At 37.0% G+C, this 18526-nt stretch overlaps 1 protein-coding gene across 14 annotated transcripts in view; it reads right to left on the bottom strand.

Moving 5' to 3' along the window:
• The window catches only part of SEMA5A (semaphorin 5A), a 310831-nt gene that overhangs the window by 120734 nt on the left and 171571 nt on the right, over positions 1-18526 (bottom strand). For all 14 annotated transcript variants that reach the window (XM_083854446.1, XM_083854449.1, XM_083854445.1 and 11 more), the window contains 3 exons: positions 14322-14420; positions 12958-13171; positions 837-1122 (listed from right to left, as the gene is read on the bottom strand). In XM_083854446.1, the coding sequence (XP_083710572.1) occupies positions 837-1122; positions 12958-13171; positions 14322-14420 (599 nt within the window). The remainder of the gene's footprint in view (positions 1-836; positions 1123-12957; positions 13172-14321; positions 14421-18526) is intronic.

Raw genomic sequence — 18526 nt, 5'->3', positions numbered from 1 at the left:
AAGAACTCAGAACTTCCTACTTTCTGCTGCTGCTCTATACTATACTTCTAATACCATACTGCTACACTTCCACACATAATCAGAAGCACTAGGGACATTTTTTTCTCAGAACAAAGTTCAGGATGATATTATTCTCAGGGTTCAATAAATTTTCTTCCATAAAAAAAATGCCTGCATGAGATAAGTAAGGATTTTAAACGTATGGTATGTCTCTAGATCCTACAGAATCCCTGGATAAGACACGTCCACAAAAATCCTGTCTTCCAAGAGATGTTGTAGAGCAATAAGAATGCAAGTTGCAGAAGCCATCAAGAGGAAACAACTTGGACTGCTTACAAAATATCATGTTAAAAAATAAAGACCAATAAATGGCAGCTGGACAAAACACACAATTTCTTGCGTTTGTACTATTTTAGGTAATATGGGTTCTTTATGGCATGGTTGAATTCCATCACGTCAAATTCATGATCGTGTCACATTACAATTATAAATTATTTATTTCATAAATATATATAGAATTTATGTATTTCAATATTAAAAATAAAAATTAATTACTTTCTAACAATAAGTGAAGAATATGACAGAATAATCTTAAATACAACTGGCTCCCTGCAGTAAGAAAATATTAAGAATTTATTCCTTCTCTTGGGTTTTCAACAATTCATGTGGGAAACATTTGGAACTGATACTTGCTCACAGAAAACACTGGATCAGGCAAAACAGTGGTTTGAATTTATGATGTTTACTTGGCATATGCAGAAGAGAGTAGCTCAGAAGTTCTAAGTTTTGCTGTCACAAACAGCAAGAAAATAAAATACATCATTCAGTTTACTTACACATTAGTGGTAAAAATCCCATAGATCAAGTCCAGTTCTGGCAGGAAGAAAGTACTCTGAAGTTCATTATAGTAAAATGGAATTTCTCCAGGGCGAGAGCAGTTCAGACGAGCTTTCATGAAGGTAGTCCAGGTATCCTCCAGCACAAACTTGCCACCAATATCATTTTTGCACACCCGAGCAGCACGAGAGAAAACTGTTTTCCCACAGTCATGTTCCACTGCGTTTTCCCGGAAGAAGAAGTAGGTAAAGTTCCCAATGTCATAAGATGACACAAAATTTGGCTCTGAAAATAACAGAAGAAAAGATCATTTATTGCCTTCTTGTGATCTATGCACTCGTACTAATGTAGAAGTTGGATTTACCTTCAAGCATTATATTTAGATAAACACACTTTTTAATATCCTTTAGGGATATGACATCTGAATAGGCCAGCTCATGTCCAGCTGGGATTATGAGATACATGATCATGATGTGCTGGGGTTGGCTGGGTAGAGTTAAATTTTTTTGTAGTAGCTAGCATGGTACTGTGTTTTGGATTTATGCTGGAAACAGTGCTGGTAATTCAGGGATGTTTTTGTTATCCCTGAGCAGCACTTATACAGATCCAAGGCCTTTTCTTTCTCAGACCACCCCACCAGGACAAAAAAACAGCTGAGCTGCCATCTGGGGTCAAACCACAACATGTGTCCTGACAGGTTTTGCTCTGTTTATAGAACATGACTGTGCTGGGCAACCTTGGCCCAGCTCACTGTATTCGGCCATCAAAAGCGTCTCAGAGTTTTCATTCTTCACATAAGGGCAAAGTGAATTCTTACAATGCAATTGCTTTATCTTTTAACTCTGTTTCTGCTTTGCCACCATGTCATTACTCCAGATTAGCAGGATAATGGGTGGTAATTGATGGTGAGTAAAAATGTGCTCAGAGGCTGTAATTAAAAGAAAAGAGAACTACACAAGAATATTTGATGGTAAGATAAGTGCATTTCAACCCTATCTTGCTTAATGCTTTTGAGAGCATTACAGATTTCTTTTTTCTTTCTTTAAACAAATGACTGAAAACTGATCAAAAAAAGGATCAAAAAACCCGATGGTGATGAAGGAGAAATTAGAGAATATGTAAGAAAAAAATCTGGAAAGCAACAGATGGCAATTCTTCTTGAAAGAAAAGAAAAAAAGGAACAGTGGTTACCATAGAAAATAAGCATGTGGTCCATTTCCTGTAAGGATTACTAGAACTGAGGAAAGTCCATGACCTTAGAGGAGGCTGACAACTCGGTAAGTTCTTAAAGGAAAGATAATTTTGATACACAGATTTGTGAAGAAGAGCCCCACTTGTGCAAGGAACCATTTGAGAACACTGACACCTCTGAGAAACAAGAAAAGTTTTGTTTCTCATTTCCAAATTTTACTCTGAAGTGGGAAAACAAATAAACAAAACTGTTTTGAAAACATCTGTTGTGAGGAAACACTTCAAATAAAATTAATAGGTGAACATTTTTTGACAGCACTATTATATAGAAAAAGGCTGCCATGATTCGATGTCAGCATTTTACAGGAGTATCACAAACCTATCAGAACTTTGGAGGGGCACTAGAAAGGCAAGCAAGCTAGCACTGCCTCACAGCAGTCCAAACGTTCAGAAAACTCTTTTTCAAAGGCAGACCAGATCCCAGCTAATGTGGCCTCTTGTGCTGCTTCCATCTCTATCTGCTGTGCTGAGAGTTCCCAGGGTAGGTTTTTGGCAGCAGTGATTATGAGCTGCCTCAGATGTATGAAGCTGAGCAGATCCAATAGTGCTCTCACTCCTCCCTATAACTTTCACTCTCTATTTTATGAAGTGCTTCCTTGAGAGCAGCCTGGAATACACCACATTTTCTCCACACTCGGAGCTGCACAGGTATTTTGCTGGCAGATCACAAACCAACAATTTTAAGAGCTTGGTGCCCTGAGCCTTCATAAGTTACATATAATCAGTGCATTTGTGTCTTTTAAAAAAAAGGGATAAAAAAGGCGAAATAGTTGGACAGGACTTATGATATCATAAGAAATAAAATTACTGACAATACACAAAGAATAAAACTTTTAGTAATTATTAACCCTGCTAGACCCTTAAATCTTCATTCCGCATCTGTGTAAAACTTCCATTACAATAGGGATTTAGCTTCAAAGGTTTCAAAGGCTTCAAGGCTTTATTGTGTAAATACTCAATTTGATCCACCCACAAAAAACATTTTGTATGACCATTAAAAAAGGATGCTCTATCTTGCAATCAGGCCTGAAGATACTTCTCACTGGAGGCCCACTAATATAAAAGGTCTCTACACTGCCAGCACAGGATCCCACTGCAGAGTTAAAAAAACACTATTGGAAGCACTCAGCGTAAAGAATGATGAACTACAAAAATAAAACAAACTTCACAGACTGTACGAGTAAAAATAATATGAAATGTATCCAGAACGTATTCAGGGTTCTTGAAAATCCCTGTCAACCTTTCAAAAGACAGTTTTTTAAATCTGCACTGGAAATTATAATACATGTATAAAAAATACCTAGCACTCATATTTCATTGTTTCAAAAATGAGAAACAATATACACATCTGCAAACACCCATACTTTATTGATTATGAACTGATGAAATTGTGACCTGCTGTTGAAACTTGTGAAAACTGCTTTCATTTGTATTAAATGTAATAATCTCAGAGTTACCTTAGGGAATTCAGTGGATATGGAAGGATTACTATGTCAAACTTTGTGTATTTCATTCTCTCTTTGGGAAAAATGAACAGGGTCACTTCAAAACTTCAAAGGAAAAAGTAGCTTCTCAGCTAGGAAAAATCAATTCTTATGTGTCCAAACACTGTGCTGTGAACTGCTATTTGTTGACATGGAGGCCTTACCATGTAAGTTTTTAATGCAGCAAATTAAGTGAATCTTGTTTCATGCTGACTTTGCAAATAGTTCTTGGAAGGGCAAACACATCTCATTTCTGATTTCTGATCACTGTAACAAGTGCAAGGCTTCTGGTATGCAACACGATACAGTTAGTACAAAAATGTCAACCTGTAATAATGTCACAAGTATTGTATACGACCTTTATAGGGTTTTTTTATATACTCAATTTATAGATGTGTCAGGCTGACTAGACTTTCCTAAATTAAATGGAACCAGTGGAATCAGGAAAGCAAGAAAATGACTTTGTCGATGTGACCCAAAAAATATCTCCAGTGTACATCACAGAGCAGTGCTAAACAGAGCACAAGCCCAAGCACTGAAAGCGCTGGGTGGCTAGTTAGTACTGCCCCTGGGCAAACACACTACTCTGCTATTTCTGAAGTTTGCTTACTCTACCTTTTCCTTCATACAACAGTGTGACTGCCCAACAAGGAAGTTTGCTCACAGACTCTTCTAAGTTACTGCAGAAAAGACAACTTAACCATATGAAGCTAAGATAGTGCTTCAACCAGAAATAGTATGATTGTTTTTCTGGAGGTTGGAGACAAACCTTCATCTTCTGGGGAGCACAGTCTCTCTTCTTAATGTGAAAGCACTTAACAGGAAGACACAATGATTCCTTTTAGATTATTCTCCCTTTCCACCCACCAAAGGTGTCATGCATAAGCTTATTTCCTGTGCCTTTTTTATTTAATGATGTGGATACTGTCTGAGTGGGTAAAAGGACAAGACGAACTGTATAGGAATTTTTCTGTGGATATAAATGAGAATCAGGGGTCTGAAAGAGCCCTTAGAGCACCTGAGGTAGTTTTGGCTGCTTCTTGCTGTCTGAACTTAGGGCGAGAAAGTTTGCTGGTGCTTTTTAATCCATGTAACTTCACTTCTTCTGAAGCAATCTAACATAGCTTAATTTACATAGTTAGTGGATGGTACTGCATCCAGAGTGAACCAAATGACAGGAAATGATCCAACTTTCTTTAAGAAGGTAACAGCAATTAACCTTAAGGATTTAAAGCTCCAAAGCCTACTCTAAGTAAGTAAGAGCTGTGATTTCCACTGTCTATCCCTGTGAGATGTTACCATTCACATCTGAAGTGCAAGGCATTCAAAGACCCAATCAAAACTGAAATTAACCCCAGAAATGTTAAAAGAAAGCTGAAATTTATTTTTTTTTTTTTGGATTTAGACACAGATCAGATTATATATGTATATTTGCACACAAAATAAGACGCACACACAAAGATATATGAATACATAATATATTCAAGATCTTAGGAATCTAGATACTGCTCTAATGTTGAATGACACCTCTCTGAAACTTGTTCACTTGTTCACTGACCTCACTAGATCAATGAATCACACCATACTGTTGATGTCTCAAGACACATTTCTTCCAAATAATTGTATTCAGCCAAATGTTTAATAGCATTAAATTCTAGAAAGATGCATTTGAATTTTTTTGAATAAATTTCACATTTCAGCTAGAAATGCTTTTCAAAAGGGACACTTAAATAATGGAAAGAATTTAAGCTTCAGATGTGCCAGTCAGTATTATTTCTTTTCATCTTATTAACATAATCAAAAAAGTCCAGTTGCAATTGCATTCTGCCATCTCTGTATATTCATTAAGTATATTCATCTAGTTGTGGCCCTTTGCAGCTGTTGGAAAAATAGTACAGATCTTGCATTAGGCTGATCAAGGAATCACCGCTCATGAAGGTTTAGGGGCAAATTTTACTCACACAGAATAAAAGTTTCCTACAGCATTATATGTCGCAAAAGTAATACATAACTTGTGGTCAGCACTGTTATATCCATCCCCTCAGGAGCTAAACTGTAAAATGTTAAGTCCTGTATGAAACTGCTGGAAATGGTTTATTAATAGCTATTTTTCCTCTGTGTTTCACAATTACCTATGATGCATTCTAAAAATGCCAACCTGCCATAGAGTAACTGGCTACCAATCTATTTTGACTATTTCCTTTGCAATGCCTTAGCTCTCCATGACTTCTTTTACATTCATTTCCTTTTGCTAAATTGAAAATTTTATAGGTAAGGAAGAGCAAGGACAGCAAAATACACTAAAACTGTGTATCCCAGACATTTTTTTTTCCAATCTCCAGTTATATTGCTGATAGATTTTATAATACAATTCAGCATAATCATAAAAGTGGATGCACTCATTACTTTTTTACTGATGTACCCTAATAAATTCTGAAATGCAATTATTTCTTTTCTGAAAAATTGTTTTCAAATATGGTATTACAAAATTCCTTGCTGTATTTCCTGTTGTTTATTTTAAATAAATCTCTTTCATTTTCAAGGTAAAGTGTTCTTACATGGCATAATACTTTGCAATTTATTATATCATTTTGCTGATGCAAATTTGCCAGGGACAAACTTAGTTACAGAAACCATTCTCTACTCTAGCCTATTACTCACTGAAGCCCTTGAAAGTCACACCTGGAGTTCAGTGGATTTTGTCACCTATGTTCACTGTATAGACACCTGTGTATGCAGGGGCAAGGGGGCAAGGGTGAAAAATACATAGTGATTTCATTAATTCACTCAAAATGGAGGAGAAGGTGGAGGGTTTTAAGGTTTTATTTTACTTCTTATTATCCTGCTCTGATTTTGTTAGCAATTCATATCTCTAATTTGAGCCTGTTTAGCCCATTATGATATTTAGTGAGTGATCTCTCCCTGTCCTTATCTCAACTCATGAATCCTTTGTTATATTTTCTCTCCCCCATCCAGCTGTGGACGGGAGTGACAGAGAGGCTTTGTTGGTAAGTGCCTGGAATACAGACAGCATCAACACATTGCAACCTGTTCCTCTTTTTCTATTTTTTTCTCTTTTTTATATAACAAAAAGGAAACCAATTTCATAATCATTCTCTTCCCCTTTTACCTTAAGGCATGGTATGTCTGCTGTTGAAATTCCATCCAATATTTCTGTCATGGGATCACACAAAATCAGAATGAGTCAGGTTAGAAGGGTCATCTGGTCTAACCTCCCTGCTCAAGTCAGGTCATCCTAAAGTACATTGGACAGGATTGTGTCCAGACTGTTTTTGAATATTCCCAGTGAATGAAATTCCACAACCTCTCTGGGTAGTGTGTTCCAGTGTGCAGTTACTCATGCAGTAAAGACATTATTCCTCATATTCAGGTAACCTTTCAATCCCCTCCTTTCTTTGATAAATGCTAGTTTTCATGTGTTCATGTTCCCTGAAATTTGAAATTCTCCACCTTCCCCTGACTGATATGCATTTCAGTCCAAAGTTCTTTCATTCTCTCTGGGTCACTGTGTATCATAGTTTTGTGCATTAATGAGGCTCACTCTCCTGTTGTGCCTCTCTGCAGTTGGGAACAGATGATCTGCTTGCAGAACTGTCCTCCTTCCTCATTCTGCCTCTCTGACTGGCACCTGACACAACCAGGCTAGATGAGATATAAAAGAACAGGCTGTCATCAATAGCCTCCTAGTGTCTTTAATAAATGTTAGGTGGACCTTGCTGTTTTACCTAGAGTAGATAAGAAGTAAAAATATCCTTACTCCATGGGTAGTGCTTCTTGTCGACCATTTCAAAGAGGTAAGGAAATGCTATGAAGGAGTTTTGTAATAACAATCTGGTATTGGAAAAAGGAAATCAGGGGAGGCACCTCCACCTCACACCAACTTATTGCTCTCCCACCTGTCACTCTCATCAGGGAGAAGATTTCAAAAACAGTAGGTATTTTCTCTCCTATTTCAGGATACTGGCAAAAATGATGATACACAGAAAAGAAAAGGACCAACATTATGGGTGGCACAACCAAAGAAATGTAATTATTTATCTTCCTACAAAATAAGCAAAACTGGTAGAATGTGCTTTGCACATTTTCAATTGTCTCTTATCTGAAAGAGTACATTGCACATTCAAGCACATGCTGGTTTTGAGTTACATGAAATATTACATAATAAAGAAAAGCTTGCACTAGGTAATTACAAGGCTTTTCATTAAAACCCAGAAAAATGAAAGGATAACACTGAATTATTATAGCCATTTCCATTAATCCTTACAGACAGAATTGAAAGAATTAATTTTTATTCTTAAATCATAAATTCTCCCTACACATCCTACAAGCAGCAAAAGTTATAATAAAAGTCAGCTAACAAACAATAATAGACATTGATTCAGAAGTGTATTAAACCCCACTAACCAATCCACCTTTGTAATAACTTTAGTCTTACTATTGCTTGTGAAGACTAAAAGTATCTGCTCTGGATTAATAACCTTTTTATAAGTGTTTTTAAGAAAGTGATCTCAGAAGAACCACGGCAAGAGGAAAAATGGTAATATTACGTCTACCAGTAAAGCAGAACAATCCAAACACTCATCTCCTCAGATGGAAAGGCTTCTGATTTGGAAGATATTTTATTTTATTTTAGTTATGTTATTTATTTTATCGCTACACCTGATGTAGGATTACATTTTAATCATCTATGGTTTGATGAAATGATGTGACATTTAGAACACAGTTATTATTAATTTAATATGTTCCAAAAGCATCTATCACTGCATGTCTAGGGTAAAGAAAACAGCTGCAATCATTTCAAGATAGTTGAAGACACATGAAATTGCAAGGAAAGGCATTAGACATATCATGAAACCAATGGTCATAGTGTTTCTCTGTATGATGAAACAGACAGGGATTTCCTTTCCCTTTTTTTTTTTTTTTTTTTTTTTTTAAATGTTTTGCCCTTTTATTGGCTGAGGGAAGCAAACAGACATTATAGACTAAGGCCAACTATCACACTGAGGTATCAGATCATGTTTAGTGATTTAAAGGAGTAATACCTTTACTAACTGCAAATGTTGGACTAGAGAAAAGGTTTCTAAGTTTAAATAGTGAAGACTTTTCCTTGCCAATCTGGACACACTGCAACTGTGGACTGCAAACATAGCTAATAGATTTACTTCTGTTCTCTAGAGCAAACTATGACAAATTATGCCCCTGCTGCACTTTGCAGATCAACTCAACAGTAAAGTCTAATAAGAAGCATACTACATCAACTCTAGATATGACTTAAACATTGTTATACTGAGAGCTTAAAGACACTGAAAAAGACAGCATGCCAGCTTAATGAAAGAATAATTTATTTTTTATCACTTAATAATGTCCAAAGCAGACTGCTAAGGCAGACTATTCTTCTTATGAACCACTAAAAGGGAAATTTTAAGACATTCCAGGAACATGCTGCCCTTTCTTGACCTGAGCATTTGGCTGAAGCTCAGGGCCTTGCTGACTGCTCTGGTCAGAAGAAGATATCAGTGGGAGATATGTCTTTTTTAGACATAATCCTCAGTGTGTGCTCTATCGCTTTGAATTGTTTCTCTTAAGAACAGAAACACTTGAACATGGATTCAGAGAGAAAGAGAGGGTACACAGCAGAACAGGACACCTTGCAGAGTAAATTACTGGTAAGCAGTCTTTCCACTTTCTTTATCTGTTTGTGCACATATACATATTCAGGTGAGTAACTTCAGGCAACACATTTTCCTTTACATGGGGAAAGAGAAGGCCAAAATATGACATCATGGGAAGGACAGTTAGGTTCTCTATTTCACATTTGTAGGCTTACTATCCTAGAGCCAGCTGGGCCATTGGATGGGGAGGGAGCTGGTTTGCAGCCCTCATTAACTCCTCTGGGTGATTGTGTTCCCTTTTGAGAACAGTGACATAGGTACAAAGTACCAACAGGGTTGGCAAGAGGATAAAGCAGGGCCTGTCTCTCCCTGCACTGTCATTTGATAAATTCTTTGTGAGCAGCCTAACCCCTGTTGAACTAAGGTGAGTGCTCAGGTCATACCACTACAGCAGCCTGGTGCTTCAGGGGCATCTTGCCATGGAGAGGAGCAGAATTTCTGCATGGTTACAGCTGTGGTCAAAAACCTGCTCACTGCCTTTGGGCCAGCTGCAGTTGATCTTGTCTACAGGAGCACCAGAAAGACAGAAATAGCATAGATAAGTGGAACACAATTTCTTTTTCTAAAAGCAGAAGGAAGTTCTGAAGTAAAAGAAAAATTAACTGGTGATCTTATTCTGAGATATTCAAGAGCTGAATAAATTACTACTGTAAATCTTAAAAGAGATTAAGTTCAGTAAGTACCACCAGATGCTTCTTTCCTGCATCAATGAAGATGGCATGACTGTGCACACTTTAAAATTTTGCAAATAGGAAAAAACTTTAGGGAAGTGTGCAGATATCTGTAACATTTGGTGAACTGTCCTTTCTGCCAATAAAACTTTTTAAACCAGACAAAATTCACGGAGTTAAATCCTGAAGCAAGTTCTCTAGTAGGTGAACAAACAGTATGCTCGGAGAGCCTCAAAGACGGCTCCACAACAACTAGCTCCAGTCAGAAACAGGGTTTCTATGTTGGCAGGGTAGCTGTGCTATCCATCCAAAGTTTTGGATTTGTGCCCATTCAAAATCTTTGTGCTTCACATTAATTTTCCTTTTCCCTTTCAGTTATATTCTCTCAGCAGACTTCTGTAGGTTAATTTAACGCATACACTGAATAATTAATACTCTTAACTGAACTAATCAACTCTTTGTCCCCCCAGACAACTAACTGTTGAGTGCATCAAGAAAATGATAATTCAGAAATGAAAGTTCCACGATTTCTCCATAATCTTCTAATGTTAAGCAACTGATCAGAATGATGCTCAGTAAATAGCTGCTAACTTATGTACTCGGCTAATGTGGATTGCTTCCAGGCCTACCAAGCCCCCAGGAAAAGGCAGGATCTGATAATAAATACATGACTCTGTCTGAACCAGAACTGAACCTGAACTCAGGTCAACAACATGTGTTTTATTTGTGAAATCTGTGATTCCAGAAGCTGAAATCACCTCACAGTAATATGGGATCTCACCTGAGCCACTACCACACATCAGCTCCATTTTTCCCTCCTGCACTGTATATTCCTTCCTCCACTGCACTGTTCCTGTGAATTCAGACCTTCTGATAAGTAAGATTAGGAACAAGTTTTCTCCCGTGATGAAGATTCAGAGCTTTTCAAGTCAACATCCTGCACCAAAAGGTGCAGTGAACACCAAGACTGCCTAGGCACACAGTCATGTCCTTTTTGCCTGACTGATGGGATTGAAGATCTCTGAATTTGCTGTGCTAGCCACTAAAATAAACAATGCCTTTATTGCATAGCACAGAACAAGCACAGAACAAGATAATCAGCTGTGTTTCAGAGTACAACCATCACCCCCAGAGATGATTTGATTCGGTCCAACATGATTCATGGAGCAGAAAATCTAAATGAAAAAATACAGGGTGCTTCCACAGAAAACTTTGAATGGGAAACACTGACAGACATGCACATGAACGCCTCAAATGAGGCTGAATTACGGTAACTGTGAACTACTGCTGCATAACAGATATTGACTAGGGAGCTTCCATTCCAGTTGATGCCTTACTTTTCTTGCAGGATTATTGATCTGTGTTACTTTGTCAGTGAAAATAGCAAAATCTTCCCTTCAGTCCAAGCACTGAAAAACTGATGTGGTTGCTTGGCACTGAATCATAAAAGCATGCAAATTGACATAAAAGCAGATGAATCCCCAACTCAAGCAGATGAATCCCCCACTCCTAGCTACCTAAGAAAATATTCTCCCCTCCTTTAATATAGTTTACTGGGCTGCTTTCAGTCTTTTATTGGACTTACTTTATCTGGCTCCAATTACAAAACTCATCTTGTTCTTCCTCCCCAAAGATAAAAGCTACAGTTTCCTGGTAACTTAATTATAAACAGTTTTGAGTCAGAACAATGAACTCTAACGGAGAATGTATAAGTACATCTGAAGCTTTTAATAGACAAAATGTGAATACAGTGAATATCATTAATTAGAGAAGCCTAGTGCGAATTTTAGCATGCCTTTGGCATAAAAATATGCAGTTAAGCTGCAAATTCTGTGTAAAGACTTTTTCCCCTTTGACAAAAGCACACAGGTGTGGCACAGCAATTAGTTCCAATATCAAGCTGAGTGGAAAAAGTGTGCCTGAACAGGGATATATGTATAATGAGTTCATTCTTCCCTTCACTTTTGCACTGCTATAATTCTGTTATGTTCCACGCGATTTAGGATTTTTTCTTTTCTTGTTAATTAACATTCTAAAATCATCCAACCTTCAGAAAAGGTCACAAATTTCTGTGAGCTACCTCTGATGGGTTCATTGTTAAAATAAAACATACCAATCGTATAAGCACAATTCAGCATTCATGTTATACGAAAACTGATATACTCAAACTAAAATCTGTTACTTGCTGCTGACCAAATGTTCTGAAGCTAGAAGGATTTATATTTGTATTTTATTTCCAGCATGAGAATAATCCCATCATAACATGAAATATACTGTAGTAATAGTGACTGTTGTGTCACATATAATGCACTATGTTTTTTTTTTTTCCTTCTGGAACAGGCATGGGCAAATTATAATATACATAATTTCACACTTCATGTTTAATAATATTTTTCATTTTAGAAGAATCTGCTTCCTTTTTCGGTAATAAACAAAATGGCAACTCAGTCTGTCACATCTCAGGAATACCTATCCGTTTACAGCTTCTCCCAGCTGAAATCCTCATCACGTGATTAACGTCTGTGACACAAAACTGACTGCTGAGCAGAATTTTATGATATGTTTTGTAAACTAGTCCCTATCCTTTGGCTATAATAAGTGTCAAAAATGTCAATCTGCCACCTAAGCAGCTTGAAAGACAAACTTTTTCCGCCTGTCAAGGCTGTGACCTGCAGGGAAAGCCAGGAGAATTCAGTCCATTCTAAACTGTTTATTTTCTGCCTTAGGTTTTTGAGAGACTCAGAAAAACATGCTCAATGCAAGCTGCTGCTCAAAGCTGACTCAGCTTTGCCATGTAAGAGCACTGTATGTGCATCTCATCCCAGTGCCTGCAACAGCTATATTAACTGAATTCCATAATACTTATAACTGGGAAAATAATATATATAAAAAAGCAAAATAATTTAAGAATTAAATAAACAATACTCCAAAAACATTCAGATTCTCAGAATGGAATTTCAATACTATGAATGTGATGAACATGAGTTAAAAAGATGAGCCTTACAGTACACCAGCACTCACCATTCAGCCACTTGGAGTTGTACTGGGCAGTTCGGAGAGGAGGAAGGGCTCCCAGACTTCGATAAATAGCAGGATCTCTTCCTGGAAAATCCATGGCTGTAGCAGCATATAATTCTCCACTGGAAGTGAGAAGAGCGGTGGAATTGTGCTGGGGACTGTAGGGACAACGAGCCATGCCACTGATTTGGTCATGTATCTCTGCCAAGTTGCTTAACTGCAAAAGAATTAGAAAAAAGAATTTAAATGACCTGAAAATTATCATTTCGGCCAAGGTGCATCAATCTGAACAAAGTCCTATGACAAACACCTGTTCTCTACTTCATTATTGTACAACAGAGATGAGCCAACCTCTACATCAATCTGAAGTTGTCTCATATAGAAAGTCTTCTTGTAATGCCGTCAGATCTCACTTTTGCCATTTTGATATGTAAAGCATACATGTCAGTCATTATTCATTATGCCTAAATGTTTTCTATTGGAAGGGGCTCAAAAATTAGTTACCTTTGCAAAAATTGTTATTATGAAAAATAAAACCAAACCTGATTGCCAGATTCAATAAGGCATCCACTAAAGCAGACAACAACAACAAAAAATATTTTATTTTTTTTCTTGGTGTGTTTTAGGAAAAAATCTCACATGAAAAATGAGAGTAAGAAAAAGAGCTTTCAAACTCAGCAGAACTCTCTCTGATTTAGTAGCCCAAATACTTTCAGCCATTAACCACAGCATGATGTTAATATGCTATTTGAAAATGAAGGTGCAATGGGTTTAAATATAATAAATCTGTTAATGTGTTTTTTAATAATAAAGCTATTCTTTGTATTTAAGTGTTTCTCCCCTCCTGAAACCAATAGGCAGCCTAGTCCAAACAGTGACATTTTGATACTTATTATGACTATTACTGATGGTATAATTAGGCTTTTTTGAACACAGAATGACAGATCTTCTCAGTCAAGATTGCTCATTCTCACCAGTCAGAAATCACTAATACAGGTGCTCTCATTCCTCCAGAATTACACATACGCACTATGCAGCTACGCAACCACATTTGGTAACTAAACCTATTTATTGATGCCAATCAAAACTGACAGTGGCAGAAGTCTTATAAACAAACACCCAGGGTTCATAAAAATTGGCATGTAGGAGGAACTGAGCTGCTCATAGCTGTGTCTCCCACATCTGAGGAAAAGATTGCAAAAAAGAGACCAGTTAGCCCTCCTGCCACCAGCTAAATCAGCCCTTTACACCTCAGCTCACCCATCAATACACAAATAGCCAGTTCTCAGCCACAACATGTTCTGCCTTTTAATCTGCTGGCTCAGAATAGGGACTCCAGCTTGTGGGGCAAAACATTCAACTCTTACTGTGCGATTGGTGCAGATCGGAGTGAATGCATTGGTTCCACAGGTAAAGAGATGGTTGCCTCCAACAAGAAGCACTCGAATATAGTTCTGGCATTCCTCCTGCCACACAAAAAAGAAAGAATATATTCAGTGATACTGCAGAGTACAGAAGGGAATAATGACACTTTGCTTTCCATGGTTGTTTATCCACACAGAAAAATTTTAGGTAAACAAGGCTTAAGCATACCTGAGTTAACAATCACAATATGCACAGATTTCTTATTCACACACATGCATCTACCTACCTTTCTGAAAAGTTCTTAATAGGATAACAATAAACCTCTCTAGTACTGAAGATTTCCTCTCAGGATATATTTCAAAGGCTTACCTAAATTTTGAACTGATAGTTCAGATAGATGATCTGATAGACGCCAACTTAAATAATACAGTACTGTCTCAGGAGATGAGATGTTGACTTCAAAGACAGATTAGGCCAAGAAAGGAAGTTGTGAGGAAAGAACAGGTTGTCAGTAACAAAAATATAGTGAGACTAGTAAAAATAAAATTCTTGACATGTTCAGATGCAGATTTGTTACCATTAATTTCATAATTTATCCTATGTGTTTTATTAGAAACATCTCCTTTCCTCTTAATTCAAAGGTTTTGTGATGTTCATACCTCTCATTTCAGGAGCTAGAAATCAACAGCAATTTCTATTGTTAATTCAAACAGAAACCTTTGTTCTGCAATACTAAAAATCTTCCAGAACTATACGGGGAAAAAATTCAAACACATCTCTTGAAAAAAATCAATGTCCATATCCAACAAAATGATCAACAATATGCTTGGAGAAAATAAAGTTTCCTGGAAACTTAGATTTGAATGCTCTCTAGCATTCACCACAAAATAAGTCTCATACAAAGTCTGAAAAAAACCTTGTGAAAATACAGGTATGCAATTCTAGCCGATATTAAGTGAAATCATGTAAGTAAATCCGTATAACAGCAATAGCACAGAGGCCCCATTATCTGGCCCACAGTTATATTAAATGGATTGCTTGTTTATCTTGAAAATAGACTCTCATCCTGGAAGACAACAAATATAATCCTGAATAAATTGAACAGGTACAAAACAGACTGCAAAAGAAGATGGGGAAGATATTTTAAAGGTCTCTCAGAAAACTTTTAGAATTCATCTTCTATGCCTTTCGTTATAAAAGTCAAGTTAAAAATAAACCCCTGAAAATTCTGGAAAATCTCAGGAAAAAAATTACCTCTTGGAAAAAATACCTTTCAAACCCACATTTGCATTACTTTCTCATGAAAAAGTAGCTTTTAAATGCTTCTCTTTGAGACTTTAAGGGCAAGGGACAAACATCTTAGAAGTAGCATTTGATTCCTAGTGGGTAAAAATTATGAAGTTTTTATACTGAAACTTATAAAACTTAATATCCTTTAAACCACAAAGAAGCTAATACACAACCATATAACCAAGTTGGGCAATGCAACAAGCCATTAAAAAGTAGTTATTTCACAACTTGGCAGTGTTGGTAGTTTTGGTAGTTTCCTTGCATTAGACTGTTTTAACTCCATCACCAAAAAAAAAAACCCAAAACTAGAAGGCAACTTATTTTGGGGGATTGTTTTCTGAGTTTTTTTTTTTTGTTGGAAGGGTGCTCAAGGAGGTTCACAGAATGTAAGACAGTAATTTATTCATTGTTCTGTTTCCATTCTGCCCTTTGCAAAAAAAGGCATGGAATGTACGTGTAGGAAAAATAAGTGGGTTCTGACATTACAATCCATCCAACCTCTCCTCTTCATAATCCAGAGCTCCCTGAAAAAGTATCATTTCCAAATTACTTGCACGCTGATCACCCACTCATTTTGTTCAAAAATAATGCTAATTTCTTAAACTCTGACATTCTTGGGAATCACAAGATTCTTCCTTTAATGTTCCCGAGTCCTGTGCCAACTTGACAACAATCCATACTACAACAGGGCAAATAAGACATCTCATATGGAATTTTTGTTGGGAATATGGTACAAAAACTGGAATGAAAAACCCTAACTGTTTTTAATTGTCTGCTTTTTTAATTCGAAAAAACTATCCACATTAATGCAAAAGAATTTTTTTATAAAATGGTTGTGAATAAAACTATCACCACCCAAAAACATACTGAAGAAGGATTTCACTATTTAGTCACTTGTATTGCTCAGAGATACTTTTCTAGCTCTAAAGTAAAGTCTGGCTCTACTAGTTCACTTCTGACACATGCAAAAATGAGATGTATGTTGTAGATGTGGCAAAGGACTTCCAGTCAAAGTATTTTTTAGGTCTGGTGTGGTGTTAAGTTTGGTAGTCATCTTTTATGTAGTCTTACTCTCCAGCTCTTCTCAACTTCTATGTCATATACTTTCTTATTTGCCTATAAAAAATATATCTGAAACAAAGAAATACATTTAGAAGCACTTTCTACTTCTGTATCAGGATATCTGAAACAAAATATGACTATTAGGAAACAATTCAGCAGCCAAGCAGGCTAGGTTGTTACTTAAGACTACCTTGAGAGTCCAAGGTCAATCTGACCGCAAAATAAGTATCCTCTTTCAGCACTATTTCTTGTATAGGTTAACATTTTAAACATATCTGCATTTAGTTTTTTAATACTTTTATTGAAGGTTCAGATACTAACACACCCAGATTTATAATCTTAAATAAGCAAGAGATGGGATTTAATTTCAATTTGAATTATTTTTTTTTAAATCTCTCTTTGGTTTATGCATTCTCAACAAGTGCATTTGTATTTTTTCCTTTCTAGCATTCCCTACCACAAGTGTCAGTACGAATAGGGAAATTTATTCTCTTAATTGTGTCTGGTGTTCTAGACTTCTACATGCTAATGCATGCTGGCCACAAGGATATAATTTTGCAGGGCTCACTCTTGTAGCCACCAGCTATTTTAGGCAAAAGCTTAAATTGGTAGATAAATGTCTGAAGTCTGAGTAACAAACATCAGCCTTCAAAAGTCAAGTGCACATTACACTGTCAAATGTGACAGATGTCCCTATATATTTTCCCCTTCAGCTCTTTTCCCTTGTTGGCTTCTAAAGCATAAACCTCAGAACAACTGATAACAGCCACAGGCAAAAATTCCGGGCAGCTTCTTTCTCAAGAACAAAAAAAGAGTTGTGTTTCACTGACCATTATCTAAAAACTACTTGAGTTGCTTCAGGGTTCAAAGTCACCTTCTGGTCTCAGGGCATTCACTCCATCAGTTAAAGTGACTTTCAAGCAATGAGTTCAGGTTTTGCCACCTGAACTTATTGGCCTCCTGCTGCTCTGTGGTCAGTAGAGCTTCTAGAGAAACCAGGATCTGACCGAATAACCCATCCACAGCCATTCCCCTGCAATCCTCCTCTCTCGTTTGCCACAGCCTGGGCTGGCCTTAACACATTTTAACTCCAGTCTTTCCTGTGTCTTCCTACAGTTACATGTGCCCGCCCTGAAACCTGAATTCACCTGAGAAATGTTACAGAAACTCTGCCACTCTGCAATTTGGGCTGCATCTATTTATACAACAGGCAAGCAAGCAAGTTTTTCTGATAAGAGTAACTGGAAATGTGTTTGCAAAGAGATTTCCTCTGAAGAGGGACAATGTAGCCCTGGAATGAATTCCTCCTGATCTGACGATTCCCAGTTTTTCCAAGGGAAGGCTCTGTATGCATCTCCTTCTACAGAGAGTATAGTGACCTTGCTTTAGTCTTGGAAATAAGGCAATAAAAGACAAACATCATTTGGCTATCCTTTCTCTGGTCATAAATTTATCTTCGATTTTAACCTTGACCACATCAGTGAAAACAAAAAAGGCATGAAAGTTCAAAAAGGCAGTTGTCATTCCAGCTGGGTAGGTTTTCTCAGACGGTATCCTCTGCATTCTCCAGCAACTCCCATATGAAGCTTTCAGGCCAGCAAGTCTGCACACCAACAAAAACCCGCAACCCAAATGGTAACAATAAGAAGAGAAGTATTTACTCCAAGGATTTCTTTTTAATGTAATGAAGCATAAAGACTATACTCCTCTTCTAGACTGTGAATGAGGAACATGGCTATGGGTACAAATGAAATCTTTGGACAAATAATAACAATACTAAGAAACAATCCCAGATGTCATTATTTGAATTGCATATATACCATTTTACAGTGACAGCTTAACTTCCAATCATCAT

The sequence above is a fragment of the Zosterops lateralis genome, assembly GCF_965231275.1.
Source record: "Zosterops lateralis genome assembly, chromosome: 1".
In the NCBI taxonomy this organism is placed as follows: Eukaryota; Metazoa; Chordata; class Aves; order Passeriformes; family Zosteropidae; genus Zosterops; species Zosterops lateralis.
This window is presented reverse-complemented; position numbering and strand designations above follow the sequence as displayed.